The 18,323-nt window shown below is 42.5% G+C and overlaps 1 protein-coding gene across 3 annotated transcripts in view; it reads right to left on the bottom strand.

Moving 5' to 3' along the window:
• The window catches only part of LOC106589301 (ATP-dependent RNA helicase DHX8), a 34,748-nt gene that overhangs the window by 1,467 nt on the left and 14,958 nt on the right, over nucleotides 1-18,323 (bottom strand). For 2 of the 3 annotated variants that reach the window (XM_014179091.2, XM_045710111.1), the window contains 12 exons: nucleotides 17,582-17,679; nucleotides 17,317-17,464; nucleotides 16,681-16,862; nucleotides 16,340-16,534; nucleotides 16,060-16,245; nucleotides 15,761-15,971; nucleotides 14,023-14,204; nucleotides 13,751-13,891; nucleotides 13,211-13,366; nucleotides 9,398-9,535; nucleotides 9,028-9,156; nucleotides 2,748-2,944 (listed from right to left, as the gene is read on the bottom strand). In XM_014179091.2, the coding sequence (XP_014034566.2) occupies nucleotides 2,748-2,944; nucleotides 9,028-9,156; nucleotides 9,398-9,535; nucleotides 13,211-13,366; nucleotides 13,751-13,891; nucleotides 14,023-14,204; nucleotides 15,761-15,971; nucleotides 16,060-16,245; nucleotides 16,340-16,534; nucleotides 16,681-16,862; nucleotides 17,317-17,464; nucleotides 17,582-17,679 (1,963 nt within the window). Of the gene's footprint in view, nucleotides 1-2,747; nucleotides 2,945-9,027; nucleotides 9,157-9,339; nucleotides 9,536-13,210; nucleotides 13,367-13,750; nucleotides 13,892-14,022; nucleotides 14,205-15,760; nucleotides 15,972-16,059; nucleotides 16,246-16,339; nucleotides 16,535-16,680; nucleotides 16,863-17,316; nucleotides 17,465-17,581; nucleotides 17,680-18,323 lie in introns of those variants that run through there. The other variant, XM_045710110.1, reaches the window with a different exon arrangement.

The following is an 18,323-nucleotide window of genomic DNA, read 5'->3' as shown; positions in this document are numbered from 1 at the left end:
TTGTAACAAAAAATACAAAATTTGCAGTAAGCTTTACCGGTAGTTGTCTTTTTGCACTGAGTCAATTCCTCACGCTGCTGTTTCCAACGTCTTATCATCGACTCATTAAGACCAAGCTCCCGTGCAGCAGCTCTATTTCCTTTTCCAACAGCCAGATCAATCGCCTTCAACTTGAAAGCTGCATCATATGCATTTCTCCGTGTCTTTGCCATGATGAGGGTGACAAAATTACTACCGTAATCAGAATGATGGGAAGTTTGAGAGCGCTCGATTTAATCTAAACAGTAAACAAAAAAGTTGTTTGACCTTAACCCGTTCGGCAATTTCATTGGTCTAATGAAAGCTTCATGCCATCCAAAAAACTGAGCACGTCACAGAATGTGTTTTTTTGGAATTGAAAGCGGGAAATTGAAAGCGGGAAAAATCCATATATTAGCCGCGTCATTGTTTAAGCCGCGAGGTTCAAAGCCTGGGAAAAAAGTTGCGGCTTATAGTCCGGAATTTACGGTATACTGAACAAAAATATTAATGCAAAAAGTGTTGGTCCCATTTTTCATGAGCTGAAATAAACGATCCTAGAAATTTTCCATATGCACAAAAAGCTAATTTCTCTCAAATTTTGTGCACGTATTTGTTTAGATCACTGTTAATGAGCATTTCTCCTTTGCCAAAATAATCCATCCACCTGACAGCTGTGGCAAATCAAGAAGGTGATTAAACAGCATGATCATTACACATGTGCACCTTGTGCTGGGGACAATAAAAAGGCCACTCTAAAATGTACAGTGTTGTCACAAAAACACAATGCCACAGATTTCTCAAGTTTTGAGGGAGTGCAGTACATCCAACTGGCCTCACAGACCACGTATAACCACGCCAGCCCAGGACCTCCACATCAAGCATCTTTACCTGCGGGATCATCTGAGACCAGCCAACCGGACAGCTGATGAAACTGAGGAGTATTTCTGTCTGCAATAAAGCACTTTTGTGGGGAAAAACTCATTCTGATAGGCTGGGTGGGCCTTCCCACGACCACCCATGGCTGCGCCCCTGTGCAATCCATAGATTAGGGCCTAATGAATTCATTTAAATTGACTGATTTCCTTATATGAACTGTAAATTAGTAAAATTGTTGAATTTGTCGCATGTTGCATTTAAATTTCTGTATGGTATTCGGAAAGTACTCAAGACACCTTCACTTTTTCCACATTTTGTTACGTTACAGCCTTATTCTAAAATTGACTACAATTATTATTATTTTCATCAATCTATACACAATACCCCATAATGACAAAGCGAAAACAGCTTATTAGAATTTTTTTGAAAATGTATTAAAAATAAAAAAAGATACCTTATTTGTTGTTGTTTCTACAACTTGATTGGAATCCACCTGTCGTAAAATTCTATTGACTGGACATGATTTGGAAAGGCGCACACACCTGTCTATACAAGGTCCCACGTTTGACAGTGCATGTCAGAGCAAAAACCAAGCCATGAGGTGAAAGGAATTGTCCGTAGAGCTCCGAGACAGGATTGTGTCGAGGGGAAGCATACCAAATAATTTCTGCAGCATTGAAGGTCCCCAAGAACAGTGGCCTCCATCATTCTTAAAAATCAAGTAGTTTGGAACCACCAAGAATACGATGGTCCCTCTGACAAAGCTCCAGAGTTCCTCTGTGGAGATGGGAGAACCTTCCAGAAGGACAGCCATCTCTGCAGAACTCCACCAATCAGGCCTTTCTGGCAGAGTGGATGGAAACCCCCCCTCGGTAAAAGGCACATGACAGCCTGCTTGGAGTTTGACAAAAAGTTCCTAAAGGACTCTCAGAACATGAGAAACAACATTCTCTGGTCTGATGAAACCAAGATTGAACTATTTGGCCTGAATGCCAAGCGTCACATCTGGAGGAAACCTGGCACCATCCCTAAGGTGAAACATGGTGGTGGCAGCATAATGCTGTCGGAATGTTTTCAGTGGCAGGGAAACTAATGAGGATCGAAGGAAAGAGGAACGGAGTAAAGTACAGAGAGAGATCCTTGATGAAAACCTGCACCAGCGCACTCAGGACCTCAGTCTGGGGCGAAGGTTCACCTTCCAACAGGACAACGACCCTAAGCACACAGCCAAGACAATGAAGGAGTGGCTTCGGGACAAGTTTCAGAATGTCCTTGAGTGGCCCAGCAAGAGCCCAGACTTGAACCCGATCGAACATCTCTGGAGAGACCTGAAAATAGCTGTGCAGCGATGCTCCCCATATAACCTGACATAGCTTGAGAGGATCTGCAGAGAAGAATGGGAGAAACTCCCCAAATACAAGTGTGCCCAAGCTAGTAGCGTCATACCCAAGAAGACTCATGGCTGTAATCGCTGCTAAAGGAGCTTCAACAAAGTACTGAGTAAAGGCTCTTAATAATTATGTAAATGTGATTTCAGGTCTTTATTTTTTATAAATTTGCTAAACATTCTAAAAATCTGTTTTTGCTTTGTCATTATGGGGTATTGTGTGTAGATTGATGAGGCAAAAAACAAATTGAATACGTTTCAGAATAAGGCTGTAACATAACAAAAGCTGGAAAAGGTCAAGGGGTCTGAATACTTTCCGAATGAACTGTAGATAAGCTTAAATTCAGGCCCTAGAGATTGCGTCTTTGAGTCACAGGATTAATATGACTCACAAGTAAAGCTACCATTTGAGAACTTTGCCAGATATAGAATTAATTACATATGCTTATGATGAGTGTCCTACCTGTCCATGATACCCAGCATCTGTTTGCGAATATCCTGGGCTCTGCGCAAGGAACGAGCCTGGATGAAGTTCTCGAAGCACCAGGGGTTGGAGAACTTGTTGTTCTTCCAGGAGTTATAGACAGCCAACAGAGTAAGGTGGTCTCCTTCGGCCTGGTGGAACTTGGCCTTCTTCTGGTCAGCCATCTGCTGCTTGTCCTGGGGCATCAGAGAATAAAATGACTATAAGGACTAGCCACCAACTGATCAACATCACATTAGGCTACAACTGTCTCATTATGGTTGTAGGCTTCAAACAACATATGACAAGTTAGGGAAGTCAGTCAACCATAACTCACCACCATCAACCAATGTGACAGCTGATTCTTGTTGTAAACCCATAAACCACCCCCTTCCCAAGGGTATTCTAATCCTACAGAGGGTGCATGCGCACAATGGCTCAAGCATTCACTTTTGTGCCCAAGGTGAACCCTTAACTGCGACTTACAGTAGAGTGAAAAACATTACAATTTAGTAAGCTAACAAAACCCACTCTTAAAGGGAGTGCTCCTAACCACAGCTTGTTACCTGTAAAAAAGACACCTGTCCACAGAAGCAATCAATCAATTAGATTGCAAACTCTCCACCATGGCCAAGACCAAAGAGCTCTCCAAGGATGTCAGGGACAAGATTGTAGACCTACACAAGGCTGGAATGGGCTACAAGACCATCGCCAAGCAGCTTGGTGAGAAGGTGACAACATTTGGTGCGATTATTCGCAAATGGAAGAAACACAAAAGAACTGTCAATATCCCTCGGCCTGGGGCTCCATGCAAGATCTCACCTCGTGGAGTTGCAATGATCACGAGAACGGTGAGGAATCAGCCCAGAACTACACGGGAGGATCTTGTCAATGATCTCAAGGCAGCTGGGACCATAGTCACCAACAAAACAATTGGTAACACACAATGCCGTGAAGGACTGAAATCCTGCAGCGCCCGCAAGGTCCCCCTGCTCAAGAATACATATACAGGCCCGTCTGAAGTCTGCCAATGAACATCTGAATGACTCAGAGGACAACTGGTGAAAGTGTTGTGGTCAGATGAGACCAAAATGGAGCTCTTTGACATCAACTCAACTTGCCGTGTTTGGAGGAGGAGGAATGCTGCCTATGACACCAAGAACACCATCTCCGCCGTCAAACATGGAGGTGGAAACATTATGCTTTGGGGGTGTTTTTCTGCTAAGGGGACAGGACAACTTCACCGCATCAAAGGGACGATGGACGGGGCCATGTACCGTCAAATCTTGGGTGAGAACCTCCTTCCCTCAGCCAGGGCATTGAAAATGGGTCATGGATGGGTATTCCAGCATGACAATGACCCAAAACACATGGCCAAGGCAACAAAGGAGTGGCTCAAGAAGAAGCACATTAAGGTCCTGGAGTGGCCTAGCCAGTCTCCAGACCTTAATCCCATAGAAAATCTGTGGAGGGAGCTGAAGGTTCAAGTTGCCAAACGTCAGCCTCGAAATCTTAATGACTTGGAGAAGATCTGCAAAGAGGAGTGGGACAAAATCCCTCCTGAGATGTGTGCAAACATGGTGGCCAACTACAAGAAACGTCTGACCTCTGTGATTGCCAACAAGGGTTTTGCCACCAAGTACTAAGTCATGTTTTGCAGAAGGGTCAAATACTTATTTCCCTCATTAAAATGCAAATCATTTTATAAAATTTTTGACATGCGTTTTTCTGGATTTTGTTGTTGTTATTCTGTCTCTCACTGTTCAAATAAACCTACCATTAAAATTATAGACTGATCATTTCTTTGTCAGTGGGCAAACGTACGAAATCAGCAGGGGATCAAATACTTTTTCCCCCTCACTGTATATATCACACTACCGTTCAAAAATTTGGGCCCACTTCGAAATGTCCTTGTTTTTGAAAGAAAAGCAAATTTTTTGTCCATTAAAATAATTTCAAATTGATCAGAAATAAAGCGTAGACATGGTTAATGTTGTAAATGACTATTGTAGCTGGAAACGCCAGATTCTTTTATGGAATATCTACATAGGCGTACAGAGGCCCAATATCAGCAACCATCACTGCTGTGTTCCAATGGCACATTGTGTTAGCTTATCCAAGTTGATCATTTTAAAAGGCTAATTGATCATTAGAAAAGCCTCTTGCAATTATGTTAGCACAGCTGAAGTCAACACTGTTGACGTTGAGCCTGGTGTTTTGCGGGTACTATTTAATGAAGCAGCCAGTTGAGGACTTGTCTTTCTCAAACTAGACACTAATGTACTTGTCCTCTTGCTCAGTTGTGCACCAGGGCCTCCCACTCCTCTTTCTATTCTGGTTAGAGCTAGTTTGCGCTGTTCTGTAAAGGGAGTAGTACACAGCGTTGTACGAGATCTTCAGTTTCTTGGCAATTTCTCTCATGGAATAGCCTTCATTTCTCAGAACAAGAATAGACTGACGAGTTTCAGAAGAAAGTTCTTTGTTTCTGGCCATTTTGAGTCTGTAATCGAACCCACAAATGCTGCTGCTCCAGATACTCAACTCGTCTAAAGAAGGCCAGTTTTATTGCTTCTTTAAATCAGCTGTGCTAACATAATTGCAAAAGGGTTTTCTAATAATAAATTAGCCTTTTAAAATGATAAACTTGGATTAGCTAACACAACGTGCCATTGGAACACAGGAGTGATGGTCACTGATAATGGGCCTCTGTAGATATTCCATAAATCAGCCGTTTCCAGCTACAATAGTCATTTACAACATTAACAATGTCTACACTTCATTTCTGATCAATTTTATGTTATTTTAATGGACATTTATTTAAAAATTTTCTTTAAAAAACAAAGACATTCCTAAGTGACCCCAAACGTTTGAACGGTAGTGTGTGTGTTATATATACACACACACAAATACATACAGTTGAAATCGGAAGTTTACATACAGTCGTGGCCAAACGTTTTGAGAATGACACAAATATATATTTTCACAAAGTCATAGTCCAGAATATTATGAAGAGTGATCAGATGAATTGCAATTAATTGCAAAGTCCCTCTTTGCCATGCAAATGAGCTGAATCCCCCAAAAACATTTCCACTGCATTTCAGCCCTGCCACAAAAGGACCAGCTGACATCATGTCAGTGATTCTCTTAACCTGTTGGGGCTAGGGGGCAGTATTTTCACGGCTGGATAAAAAAACGTACCCGATTTAATCTGGTTACTAATCCTACCCAGTAACTAGAATATGCATATACTTATTATATATGGATAGAAAACACCCTAAAGTTTCTAAAACTGTTTGAATGGTGTCTGTGAGTATAACAGAACTCATTTGGCAGGCAAAACCCTGAGACATTTTCTGACAGGAAGTGGATACCTGATGTGTTGAATTACCTTTAAGCCTATGCCATTGAAACACACTTCCTATTGCTTCCACTAGATGTCACCAGCCTTTACAAAGTGTTTTGAATCTTCTACTATGAGATCTGACCGAACAAGAGCCTTGGAACGGTGATGGCCGATTAGACTCTGGCGCGCGAGGTCATGTTGGGTACCCTCGTTCCAAAACGTTTTAAAAGAGAATGCATTCGTCCACCTTGAATATTATTCATGTTCTGGTTAAAAAAGGCCCTAATGATTTATGCTATACAACGTTTGACATGTTTGAACGAACGTAAATATATTTTTTCCCCTCGTTCATGACGAGAAGTCCGGCTGGCTTAGATCATGTGCTAACAACACGGATCTTTTTGGATATAAATGATGAGCTTTTTTGAACAAAACTACATTCGTTATGGACCTGGGATTCCGGGAAGTGACATCTGATGAAGAGAATCAAAGGTAATGGATTATTTACATAATCTGGCAAGTTGATTGCGTTCAAGAGATGTAAATCTATAATTCTTTAAATGACAATATAATATTTTACCAATGTTTTCTAATTTTAATTATTTAATTTGTGGTGCTGACTTGACTGCCGGTTATTGGAGGGAAACGATTTCCTCAACATCAATGCCATAGTAAAACGCTGTTTTTGGATATAAATATGAACTTGATAGAACTAAAAATGCATGCATTGTCTAACATAATGTCCTAGGAGTGTCATCTGATGGAGATTGTAAAAGGTTAGTGCATCATTTTAGCTGGTTTTATGGTTTTGGTGACCCTGTCTTTGAATTGACAAAACATTACACACAGCTATTGTCAATGTACTCTCCTAACATAATCTAACTTTATGCTTTCGCCGTAAAACCTTTTTGAAATCGGACAACGTGGTTAGATTAAGGAGATGTTTATCTTTCAAAGGGTGTAAGATAGTTGTATGTTTGAAAAATTTGAATTTTGACATTTATTTGGTTTCAAATTTGCCGCTCTTGAAATGCACCTGCTGTTGATAGGGTGCACCACGGGTGGCACGCTAGCGTCCCACATAGCCCCAAGAGGTTAACACAGGTGTGAGTGTTGACGAGGACAAGTCTGGAGATCACTCTGTCATGCTGATTGAGTTCGAATAACAGACTCGAAGCTTCAAAAGGAGGGTGGTGCTTGGAATCATTGTTCTTCCTCTGTCAACCATGGTTACCTGCAAGGAAACGTGTGCCACCATCATTGCTTTGCACAAAAAGGGCTTCACAGGCAAGGATATTGCTGCCAGTAAGATTTCACCTAAATCAACCATTTATTGGATCATCAAGAACTTCAAGGAGAGCGGTTCAATTGTTGTGAAGAAGGCTTCAGGGCACCCAAGAAAGTCCAGCAAGCACCAGGACCATCTCCTAGAGTTGATTCAGCTGCGGGATCGGGGCACCACCAGTACAGAGCTTGCTCAGGAATGGCAGCAGGCAGGTGTGAGTGCATCTGCACACACAGTGAGGCGATGACTTTTGGAGGATGGCCTGGTGTCAAGAAGGGCAGCAAAAAAGACACTTCTCTCCAGGAAAAACATCAGGGACAGACTGATATTCTGCAAAAGGTACAGGGATTGGACTGCTGAGGACTGGGGTAAAGTCATTTTCTCTGATGAATCCCCTTTCCGATTGTTTGGGGCATCCGGAAAAAAGCTTGTCTGGAGAAGACAAGGTGAGCACTACCATCAGTCCTGTGTCATGCCAACAGTAAGGCCATTCATGTGTGGGGTTGCTTCTCAGCCAAGGGAGTGGGCTCACTCACAATTTTGCCTAAGAACACAGCCATGAATAAAGAATGGTATCAACTCATCCTCCGAGAGCAACTTCTCCCAACCATCCAGGAACAGTTTGGTGATGAACAATGCCTTTTCCAGCATGATGGAGCACCTTGCCATAAGGCAAAAGTGATAACTAAGTGGCTCGGGGAACAAAACATTGATATTTTGGGTCCATGGCCAGGAAACTCCCCAGACCTTAATCCCATTGAGAACTTGTGGTCAATCCTCAAGAGGCGGGTGGACAAACAAAAACACACAAATTCTGACCAACTCCAAGCATTGATTATGCAAGAATAGGATGCCATCAGTCAGGATGTGGCCCAGAAGTTAATTGACAGCATGCCAGGGCGGATTGCAGAGGTCTTGAAAAAGAAGGGTCAACACCGCAAATATTGACTCTTTGCATCAACTTCATGTAATTGTCAATAAAAGCCTTTGCCACTTATGAAATGCTTGTATTTATACTTCAGTATTCCATCTGACAAAAATATCCAAAGACACTAAAGCAGCAAACTTTGTGGAAATTAATATTTGTGTCATTCTCAAAACTTTTGGCCACGACTGTACACTTTGGTTGGAGTCATTAAAACTCGTTTTGCAACCACTCCACAAATTTCTTGTTAACAAACTATAGTTTTGGCAAGTTGGTTAGGACATCTACTTAGTGCATGACACAAGTCATTTTTCCAACAATTGTTAGACAGTTTATTTCACGTATAAATCACTATATCACAATTCCAGTTGGTCAGAAGTTTACATACACTAAGTTGACTGTGCCTTTAAACAGCTTGGAAAATTCCAGAAAATGATGTCATGGCTTAAGAAGCTTCTGATAGGCTAATTGACATAATTTGAGTGAATTGGAGGTGTACCTGTGGATGTATTTCAAGGCCTACCTTCAAACTCAGTGTTTAATTACAAAACAGTGTTTGCAGACACAGTAGAGAAATGTATTCCAATTTGAATAGCTACCATCATTGTCTAGCTGCAGAAGGTTATTTATTTTACCGTGCATGGTTTTTATGTGATATTTCAGTTAACACACTGGCCTGGACATAGCCATGGTTACACAGTATTTATGGACCTGTGATTTGCCGTACCTTGGGCCTATAGAAGACGTTCTGCACAGACAGCATTGAGACGATGGTGAGCATCTCCTCACTGCAGCCCAGGTGGACGGACATGATCAGCATCTTACACAACATGGGCTCCAGAGGGAACTCAGCCATCTGATACAAACATAGAGGGAGAGGAATGGGGAAGAGTGTATAACATTCATTACTACAATATTGTGGTTGGGGTGAAGTCAATTTTAACTCAGACAATTCACTGACCATGAACTTCCAAATTTTAATACATGTTTTTCAATTTTTAATATTAACTACTGCATCAATTCAAATATAATTGCTTGCCTGATTTTCATCTTCAATATATTGAATAGATCGCTTGTTGTTCCATACTCCATCTTACCCTGCGTCCAAGGCGAGTGAGTAACCCCTCATCATCCAGAGCCCCTAAAGTGTAGAGCATCTCCATAGCTGTGATCATTGTCTCCATGGGTGGCGCGTCCATGAAATCAAACGATAGCAGGTCATTGATGCCCATGGCCTGAAGGAAGTATAGAGAGAGGAAAGTAAAGGGATAGCATTGGAAGAACAGAGTATTATATATATATAGACAGTTGAAGTCGATAGTTTACATACACTTAAAATTAAAACTCACTAAAACTCGTTTTTCAACCACTCCACAAATTTCTTGTTAACAAACTATAGTTTTGGCAAGTCGGTTAGGACATCTACTTTGTGCGTGACACAAGTAATTTTTCCAACAATTGTTTACAGACAGATTATTTCACTTATAATTAACTTATACTTCCAGTGGGTCAGAAGTTTAAATACACTAAGTTGACTGTGCCTTTAAACGGCTTGGAAAATTCCAGAAAATGATGTCATGGCTTTAGAAGCTTCTGATAGGCTTATTGACATAATTTGAGTCAATTGGAGGTGTACCTGTGGATGTATTTCAAGGCCTACCTTCAAACTCAGTGCCTCTTTGCTTGACATCATGGGAAAACCAAAAGAATTCCACCAAGACCTCAGAAAAAAAATTGTAGACCTCCACAAGTCTGGTTCATCCTTGGCAGCAAATTCCAAACGCCTGAAGGTACCACGTGGACAAACAATAGTATGCAAGTATAAACACCATGGGACCACGCAGCAGTCATACCACTCAGGAAGGAGAAGCGTTGTCTCCTAGAGATTAACATACTTTGGTGCGAAAAGTGCAAATCAATCCCAGAACAACAGCAAAGGACCTTGTGAAGATGCTGGAGGAAATAGGTACAAAAGTATCTATATCCACAGTAAAACGAGTCCTATATCGACAACCTGAAAAGTCGCTCAGCAAGGAAGAAGCAACTGCTCCAAAACTGCCATAAAAAAGCCAGACTACTGTTTGCAACGGCACATGGGGAAAAATATTGTACTTTTTGGAGAAATGTCCTCTGGTCTGATGAAACAAAAATAGAACTGTTTGGCCATCATGACCATCATTATGTTCGTAGGAAAAAGGGGGAGGCTTGCAAGCCGAAGGACACCATCCCAACCGTGAAGCACGGGGGTGGCCGCATCATGTTGTGGGGGTGCTTTGCTGCAGGAGGGACTGGTGCACTTCACAAAATAGATGGCATCATGAGAAAGGAAAATGGTGGATATATTGAAGCAACATCTCAAGACATCAGTCAGGAAGTTAAAGCCTGGTCGCAAATGGGTCTTCCAAATGGACAATGACCAAGCATACTTCCAAAGTTGTGACAAAATGGCTTAAGGACAACAAAGTCAAGGTATTGGAGTGGCCATCACAAAGCCCTGACCTCAATCCTATAGAAAATTGGTGGGCAGAACTGAAAAAGCGTGTGCGAGCAAGGAGGCCTACGAACCTGACTCAGTTACACCAGCTCAGTCAGGAGGAATGGGCCAAAATTCACCCAACTTATTGTGGGAACTTATTGTAGCTTGTGGAAGGCTACCCGAAATGTTTGACCCAATTTAAAGTCAATGCTACCAAATACGAATTGAGTCTATGTAAACTACTGACCCACTGGGAATGTGATGAAAGAAATAAAAGCTGAAATAAATCACTCTCTACTATTATTCTGACATTTCACAGAATAATAGTAGATTCTTAAATTCTTTAAATAAAGTGGTGATCCTAACTGACTTAAGACAGGGAATTGTTACTAGGATTAAATGTCAGGAATTGTCAAACTGAGTTTAAATGTATTTTGCTAAGGTATATGTAAACTTCCGTCTTCAACTGTACATGCACACACACACACACACACACACACACACACACACTATAAACCGGGTGGTTCTAATCCTGAATGCTGATTGGTGAAAACTGCATTCCAGCTGATGTCTATTCCACAAATTACCACTGGCTAAATCTATGACGTTAAAATGCCTATTTACTCTGTTCCACCTGACTGCGCAGTCCACTGTCTCATCAGCCCAGTCAGGCACTTTATAAACTAATCTCCACTATAAAAAGCATCTAGACATTCTCACATTTCTTTTAGACTAACATTTAGTTTTCAACAGCAGAGATTTGTATAAACCTTGCTGTCTGTCTCTCTGACATTTGTAACACTGTTTCAATATTCAAATTCGATCTCCAGCTGTCCCATAGTAATGAACGTGTCGGAACGAGACAGGCAGGCAGACAGCGTTTCTCAGCCAGTCGAAATCATCCCAAACCCTCTCAATTGGGAAAGTATTCAGACCCCATGACTTTTTTATATTACAGCCTTTTTCTAAAATTGATTAAATTGTTTTCTTCCACATTTTTCCTGTTTGCTAATTTATAATAAAAAAATAAAAAAACACCTGAGATAATACATTTACATAAGTATTCAGACCCTTTACTCAGTACTTGGTTTAAGTATCTTTGGCAGCGACTACAGCCTTGAGTCTTCGTGGGTATGACCCTACAAGCTTGGCACAGCTGTATTTCGGGAGTTTCTCCCATTCTTCTCTGCAGATCCTCTCAAGCTCTGTCAGGTTCGACGGGGAGCATCGCTGCAGTTATTTTCAGGTCTCTCCAGAGATGTTCGATCGGGTTCAAGTCCAGACTTTGGCTGCGCCACTCAAGGACATTCAGAGACTTGTCCCGAAGCCACTTTATGCGTCGTCTTGGCTGTGTGCTTAGGGTCGTTGTCCTGTTGGAAGGTGAACCTTTGCCCCAGTCTGAGGCCCTGAGCAGGTTTTCATCAAGGATCTCTCTGTACTTTGCTCAGTTCAACTTTCCCTCGATCCTGATTAGTCTCCCAGTCCATGAAAAACATCCCCACAGCATGATTCTGACAACACCATGCATGCTTCACCGTAGGGATGGTGCCAGGTTTCCTCCAGACGTGACGCTTGGCATTCAGGTCAAAGAGTTCCATCTTGGTTTCATCAGACCAGAGAATGTTTTTTTTCATGGTCTGAGAGTCTTCAGGTGCCTTTTGGCAAACACCAAGCGTAAAGGCCTGATTGGTGGAGAGCTGCAGAGATGGTTGTCCTTCTGGAAGGTTCTCCCATCTCAACAAAGGTACATCGGAGCGCTGTCAGAGTGAGCATCGGGTTCTTCGTCAACACCCTGACCAAGGCCCTTCTCCCCCGATTGCTCAGTTTGGCCGGGCGGCCAGCTCTAGGAAGGTCTTGGTGGTTCCAAACTTCTTCCATATAAGAATGATGGAGGCCACTGTGTTCTTGGGAATCTTCAATGCTGCAGAAATGTTTTGGTACCCTTCCCCAGATCGGTGCCTCGACACAATCCTGTCTCGGAGCTCTACGGACAATTCCATAAACCTCGTGGCTTGGTTTTTGCTCTGACATTTACATTTACGTCATTTAGCAGACGCTCTTATCCAGAGCGACTTACATGCACTGTCAACTGTGGGACCTCATATAGACAGGTGTGTGCCTTTCCAAATCAACTGAATTTACCACAGGTGGACTCCAATCAAGTTGTAGAAACATCTCAAGGATGATCAATGGAAACAGGATGCACCTGAGCTCAATTTCGAGTCTCAAAGCAAAGGGTCGGAATACTTACGGAAATAAGTTCTGTTTTTTATTAATAATACATGTGGAAAAATGTCTAAAAATCTGTTTTCACTTTTTTTTAATATATATATATATATAATATATATATTAAGAAAAAGGTGTTGCATTGTTAATGAGGGCCCATGGTTACAAAAACGTTGTAGGCCAGTCAGTGTCTGTATGTGTTACGTACCTTAAGAGACAGCATGGTACTGGCCAGGTTTGTTCTCTGGATTTCAGGCACATTGCTGGTGAGCATCTCGTCTCTGTAGGCTCTCTCTGTAAATAGCCGGTAGCATTTCCCAGGGCCAGTTCTTCCAGCCCTACCAGAACGCTGCTTGGCTTGGGCCTGAGAAATATAGAGAAAGCAATTAATTTAGATTGGATGTCAATGCTCTGGACTACACAAAGTACACGGTTGAATGTGAAAAACCCAGCAGCGTTGCAATTCTTGACACAAAACGGTGCGCCTGGCACCTACTACCATACCCCGTTCAAAGGCACTTAAATCTTTTGTCTTGCCCACTCACCCTCTGAATGGCAAACACACAATCCATGTCTCAATTGTCCCAAGGCTTAAAAATACTTCTTTAACCTGTCTCCCCCTTGTTCATCTACAATGATTGAAGTGGATTTAACAAGATAAAGGGATCAAGAGCAGGTATTTCTAACATTTTCAGTGTTCCTTCTCCATGTACGATAATGATATCTGCATATGTCTTATTCAACCTACCTGTGATATGGGGGTCACCACTAATTGGTCGACGCCAGTCTTGGAATTGTAGACATTCTGCTTCACAAAGCCTGGGTCCACCACATAGTAGATCCCATTAATAGTCAGAGACGTCTCAGCAATGTTAGTGGCAATGATTACCTGCAGAATCAAATAACACAAAATTATTAGGCTTAGTCCTACCTCTGATATCAGGCATGTGTGGCAGCAGAAGATTGTGTGTGTGTTTTTGGGACCGTTCTGGTTTGTGTTTGGGTGGGCACTTCTGTTACCTTTCTGCTGCCGGGGGGAGCAGGGTCAAAGATACGGGTCTGCATCTCACTTGGCAGCGCGGAGTAGACAGGTAGAATGATGAGTTCAGGCACTTCGGGTCCCAGAGACTTCATCCGTTCATACAAGATCTCACAAGCTGTGTCAATCTCTTCCTGACCCGTCAGAAACACCAGGACATCACCTGCAAAAAAGGGGCGAGAGAGGACAATGAGTCACTGATGGCTGAATCCTTAACCTGTTAGGGCTAGGGGGCAGTATTGACACGGCTGGATAAAAAAACATACCCGATTTAATCTGGTTACCACTCCTACCCAGTAACTAGAATATGCATATACTTATTACATATGGATAGAAAACACCCTAAATTTTCTAAAACTGTTTGAATGGTGTCTGTGAGTATAACAGAACTCATTTGGCAGGCAAAACCCTGAGACATTTTCTGACAGGAAGTGGATACCTGATGTGTTGTATTGCCTTTAAACCTATCCCATTGAAAAACACAGGGGCTGAGGAATATTTTGGCACTTCCTATTGCTTCCACTAGATGTCACCAGCCTTTACAAAGTGTTTTGAGTCTTCTGGAGGGAGATCTGACCGAACAAGAGCCATGGAACGATGATGTCCCATTAGACACCTGGCGCGCGAGTTCATGTTGGGTACCCTCGTTCCAATACGTTATAAAAGAGTATGCATTCGTCCACCTTGAATATTATTCATGTTCTGGTTAAAAAGGCCCTAATGATTTATGCTATACAACGTTTGACATGTTTGAACGAACGTAAATATATTTTTTCCCCTCGTTCATGACGAGAAGTCCGGCTGGCTTAGATCATGTGCTAACAAGACGGAGATTTTTGGACATAAATGATGAGCTTTTTTGAACAAAACTACATTCGTTATGGACCTGTGATACCTGGAAGTGACATCTGATGAAGAGAATCAAAGGTAATGGATTATTTACATAGTATTTTCGATTTTAGATCTCCCCAACATGACGTCTAGTCTGTATCGCAACGCGTATTTTTCTGGGCGCAGTGCTCAGATTATTGCAAAGTGTGATTTCCCAGTAAGGTTATTTTTAAATCTGGCAAGTTGATTGCGTTCAAGAGATGTAAATCTATAATTCTTTAAATGACAATATAATATTTTACCAATGTTTTCTAATTTTAATTATTTAATTTGTGACGCTGACTTGACTGCCGGTTATTGGAGGGAAACGATTTCCTCAACATCAATGCCATAGTAAAACGCTGTTTTTGGATATAAATATGAACTTGATAGAACTAAAAATGCATGCATTGTCTAACATGATGTCCTAGGAGTGTCATCTGATGGAGATTGTAAAAGGTTAGTGCATCATTTTAGCTGGTTTTATGGTTTTGGTGACCCTGTCTTTGAATTGACAAAACATTACACACAACTCTTGTAAATGTACTGTCCTAACATACTCTAAATTTATGCTTTCGCCGTAAAACCTTTTTGAAATCGTAAAACGTGGTTAGATTAAGGAGATGTTTATCTTTCAAAGGGTGTAAAATAGTTGTATGTTTGAAAAATTTGAATTTTGACATTTATTTGGATTCAAATTTGCCGCTCTTGAAATGCACCTGCTGTTGATGGAGTGCACCACGGGTGGCACGCTAGCGTCCCACCTAGCCCATAGAGGTTAACTACGGATGTCAATCAAGGAGTTTAGTCATTGCGGATGTATGCATTGTAACTGTGTTTGAACTGTACCTGGAGGCTCGGTCAGGTGGATCTGCATGACGGTGATGAGACTGGCGTCCAGGTAGTCCGTCTCAGGCTCTTTGCAGTAGAGCACCTCCACTGGGAAAGTGCGTCCTGGGATGGTAAAGATGGGCGCCTCGAAGAAGTACTGGGAGAACTTGACGGCATCTAGTGTCGCTGAGGACACAATCAGCTTCATGTCTGGGCGTTTCTTCACTGTCTGAAATTGACAGAGAGAATTCAAAGGAATTAACACACAGTCAAGGAAATATTTAGACTGTTCTGTTATGAACAAGACCCTGGTATACCTTCTTGAGTAGACCAAAGAGCACATCAGTATGGATGGTCCTCTCGTGGGCCTCGTCAAGCATGATGAGGGTGTACTGACCCATGTCTGGATCTATCAGACATTCCCTCTGCAGCATACCATGTGTCATGTACTTGATCACCGTCTCAGGGCTGGTGCAGTCCTCAAAACGGATGGTGTAGCCCACCTGGTGTAGAAAAGAATTGAGAGGTCCCTCAAAAAAGCAAGTCATTGTCTATAAGCAAATCAAAAGGAATACCAAGGTAAAACTGCTCACTCACCTCCTGGCCCAGACAGCAACCGTACTCTTCAGAGACTCTCTTGGCCACGGACATGGCTGCCACACGACGGGGCTGAGTGCAGCCGATCTTCCCCCGAGCGGAGTAGCCCGCCTCGGCCAGGTACTGGGTGATCTGGGTGGTTTTCCCAGAGCCAGTCTCTCCAACCACAATCAGTATCTGATTATCATGGACAGCCTAATAACGGAAAAGAGAGGTGACCAAAGTCAGATAAAATGTATCACTGAAACTGTTGAAGTCATATTGAAGTAGGGTAACATTAGAAATAAAGCAATGTTGACAGCAACTTTATTTTTCCCTATAGGGCAATTACTATTACAAACCTGTATGAGCTGCTCTTTGAGCTTGTAGATGGGCAGGCTCTCCCTCTGCTCCAGGATGGAAAGCTCTGTCTTCTTGCCATAAGAGGCCTGGTTGCCCCCAAAGGCATGTTTCTTCCACTCCGGGACGCTGTCTGGCATCATGCCGATTCCTCTCATGTTGGCTGCAATCTGCCTTCCATCAACTGTGTAAGAGGGAAGAGTCTTTAATTGAGATGAACTGGCATGATATTTAACCTCCGCCCCTTCAGAAGACTGGTGATCCAGACCCAGTCTAGGAACCCTGGGAGGAACCTTTACACCCACACAGCCTCCCCTATAACCCTGGGCCATGGAGGACACGGCACACTACAGCAGGCCACTCTATCCAGCCTGTTAGGATGCTAAAGGAAACCAGATAACTATTGATGTAGTTCTGTCCTTGAGCTGTTCTTGTCTATTAATGGTCGGTATTATGTCAAGTTTTATGTGAACCCCAGGAAGAGTAGCTGAGGAGGAACACTGGACCGGATTGTGTTTTACTATGTGGCAGTGACCTTGTGGAGGGCAGAAAGGAAAGCATGATAAACCGCATGGTTGGTAAGCATACTGCATGTCTGCATCCCTAATGCACTGTTTGTGTGTGGTCCAGGTCCTTACAGTCAGGCAGGGGGTCTACCCAGTGCTTGTTGAGGCCAATAGGTATGCAGTCCATCTCAGCCATTCGCTGAGCCTGCTTCACCTCCCTCCTCTCCTTAGCCAAAGCACTCTGCATCATGGCTGCCTGGGACAGCGAGCCATCTGGATTCTGACAGAGGGAAACCGAGAGAACGGCATTTGTTCACACAACACGGGACAGGAGAAAACAGTTAGGCCTAAAAAGGTAGGGTTAAAGTAGCGTGGTGCAGAGGAAAATAAAACATACCTTAACAATCTTGACAGGGCTCATGTCCATACTCTGTTTAGTGTGTCCTCTCAGGAACGGAGGCTCCTCCTCCACCAGCTCAATCTCCAGGTCCTGATCTGAATGAAAGACAATTTGCACTTAGTACACTGCAGTCAATGTATGCTTTCTAGGGGTGTGCATATTCCCTTTCAAAGACGATTCGATACACATCTAGATACACGAGCTCCAATACGATACAGAAACGATACGTTTCAGTTTGAAGCGATTCAGTTCAATTAGGAGGAGGCAATTGATGCGATACGATTGTTTTCGAACATTTATTGTACGAAGACATTCATTTTCCATTCGAAAATTAAAATCTGCTTCTGATGGAGCTCAGGAGCTGGGCTACTCTGAGCGGACTTCTCTGAGCGAGTGTGTATGGAACAGCCTGGATGTGGACATGGTTGCCAGTTTCTACTATCTGGTCATGCGACAAAGGACAGAGGAATGTCTAAACTGTGAAACCGACATGGTTCTTATACCAATGAGCTACAAAAAATGTCATATTTGTTGTTGAAGAAATATTTTCCATTTCATGTCAATTCTTCCCTCCGCCACTAAATGGTAGGCAAATATCGTCATGAATCAATGTAATGTTCTTTCCAGCATAATGTCACTGCAGGTTAGTATAATTGGCAGTCAATCACCTGCATTCTTATGCCACAAAGATCACAGCAGGTAAAGGTCAGGCGATAAAATTCACTTTTGTCTAAATTGT

The sequence above is a fragment of the Salmo salar genome, chromosome ssa28 (genome assembly GCF_905237065.1).
Source record: "Salmo salar chromosome ssa28, Ssal_v3.1, whole genome shotgun sequence".
In the NCBI taxonomy this organism is placed as follows: Eukaryota; Metazoa; Chordata; class Actinopteri; order Salmoniformes; family Salmonidae; genus Salmo; species Salmo salar.
Note: the sequence above shows the minus strand (reverse complement) of the source record. Positions and strands in the feature narration are given on the sequence as shown.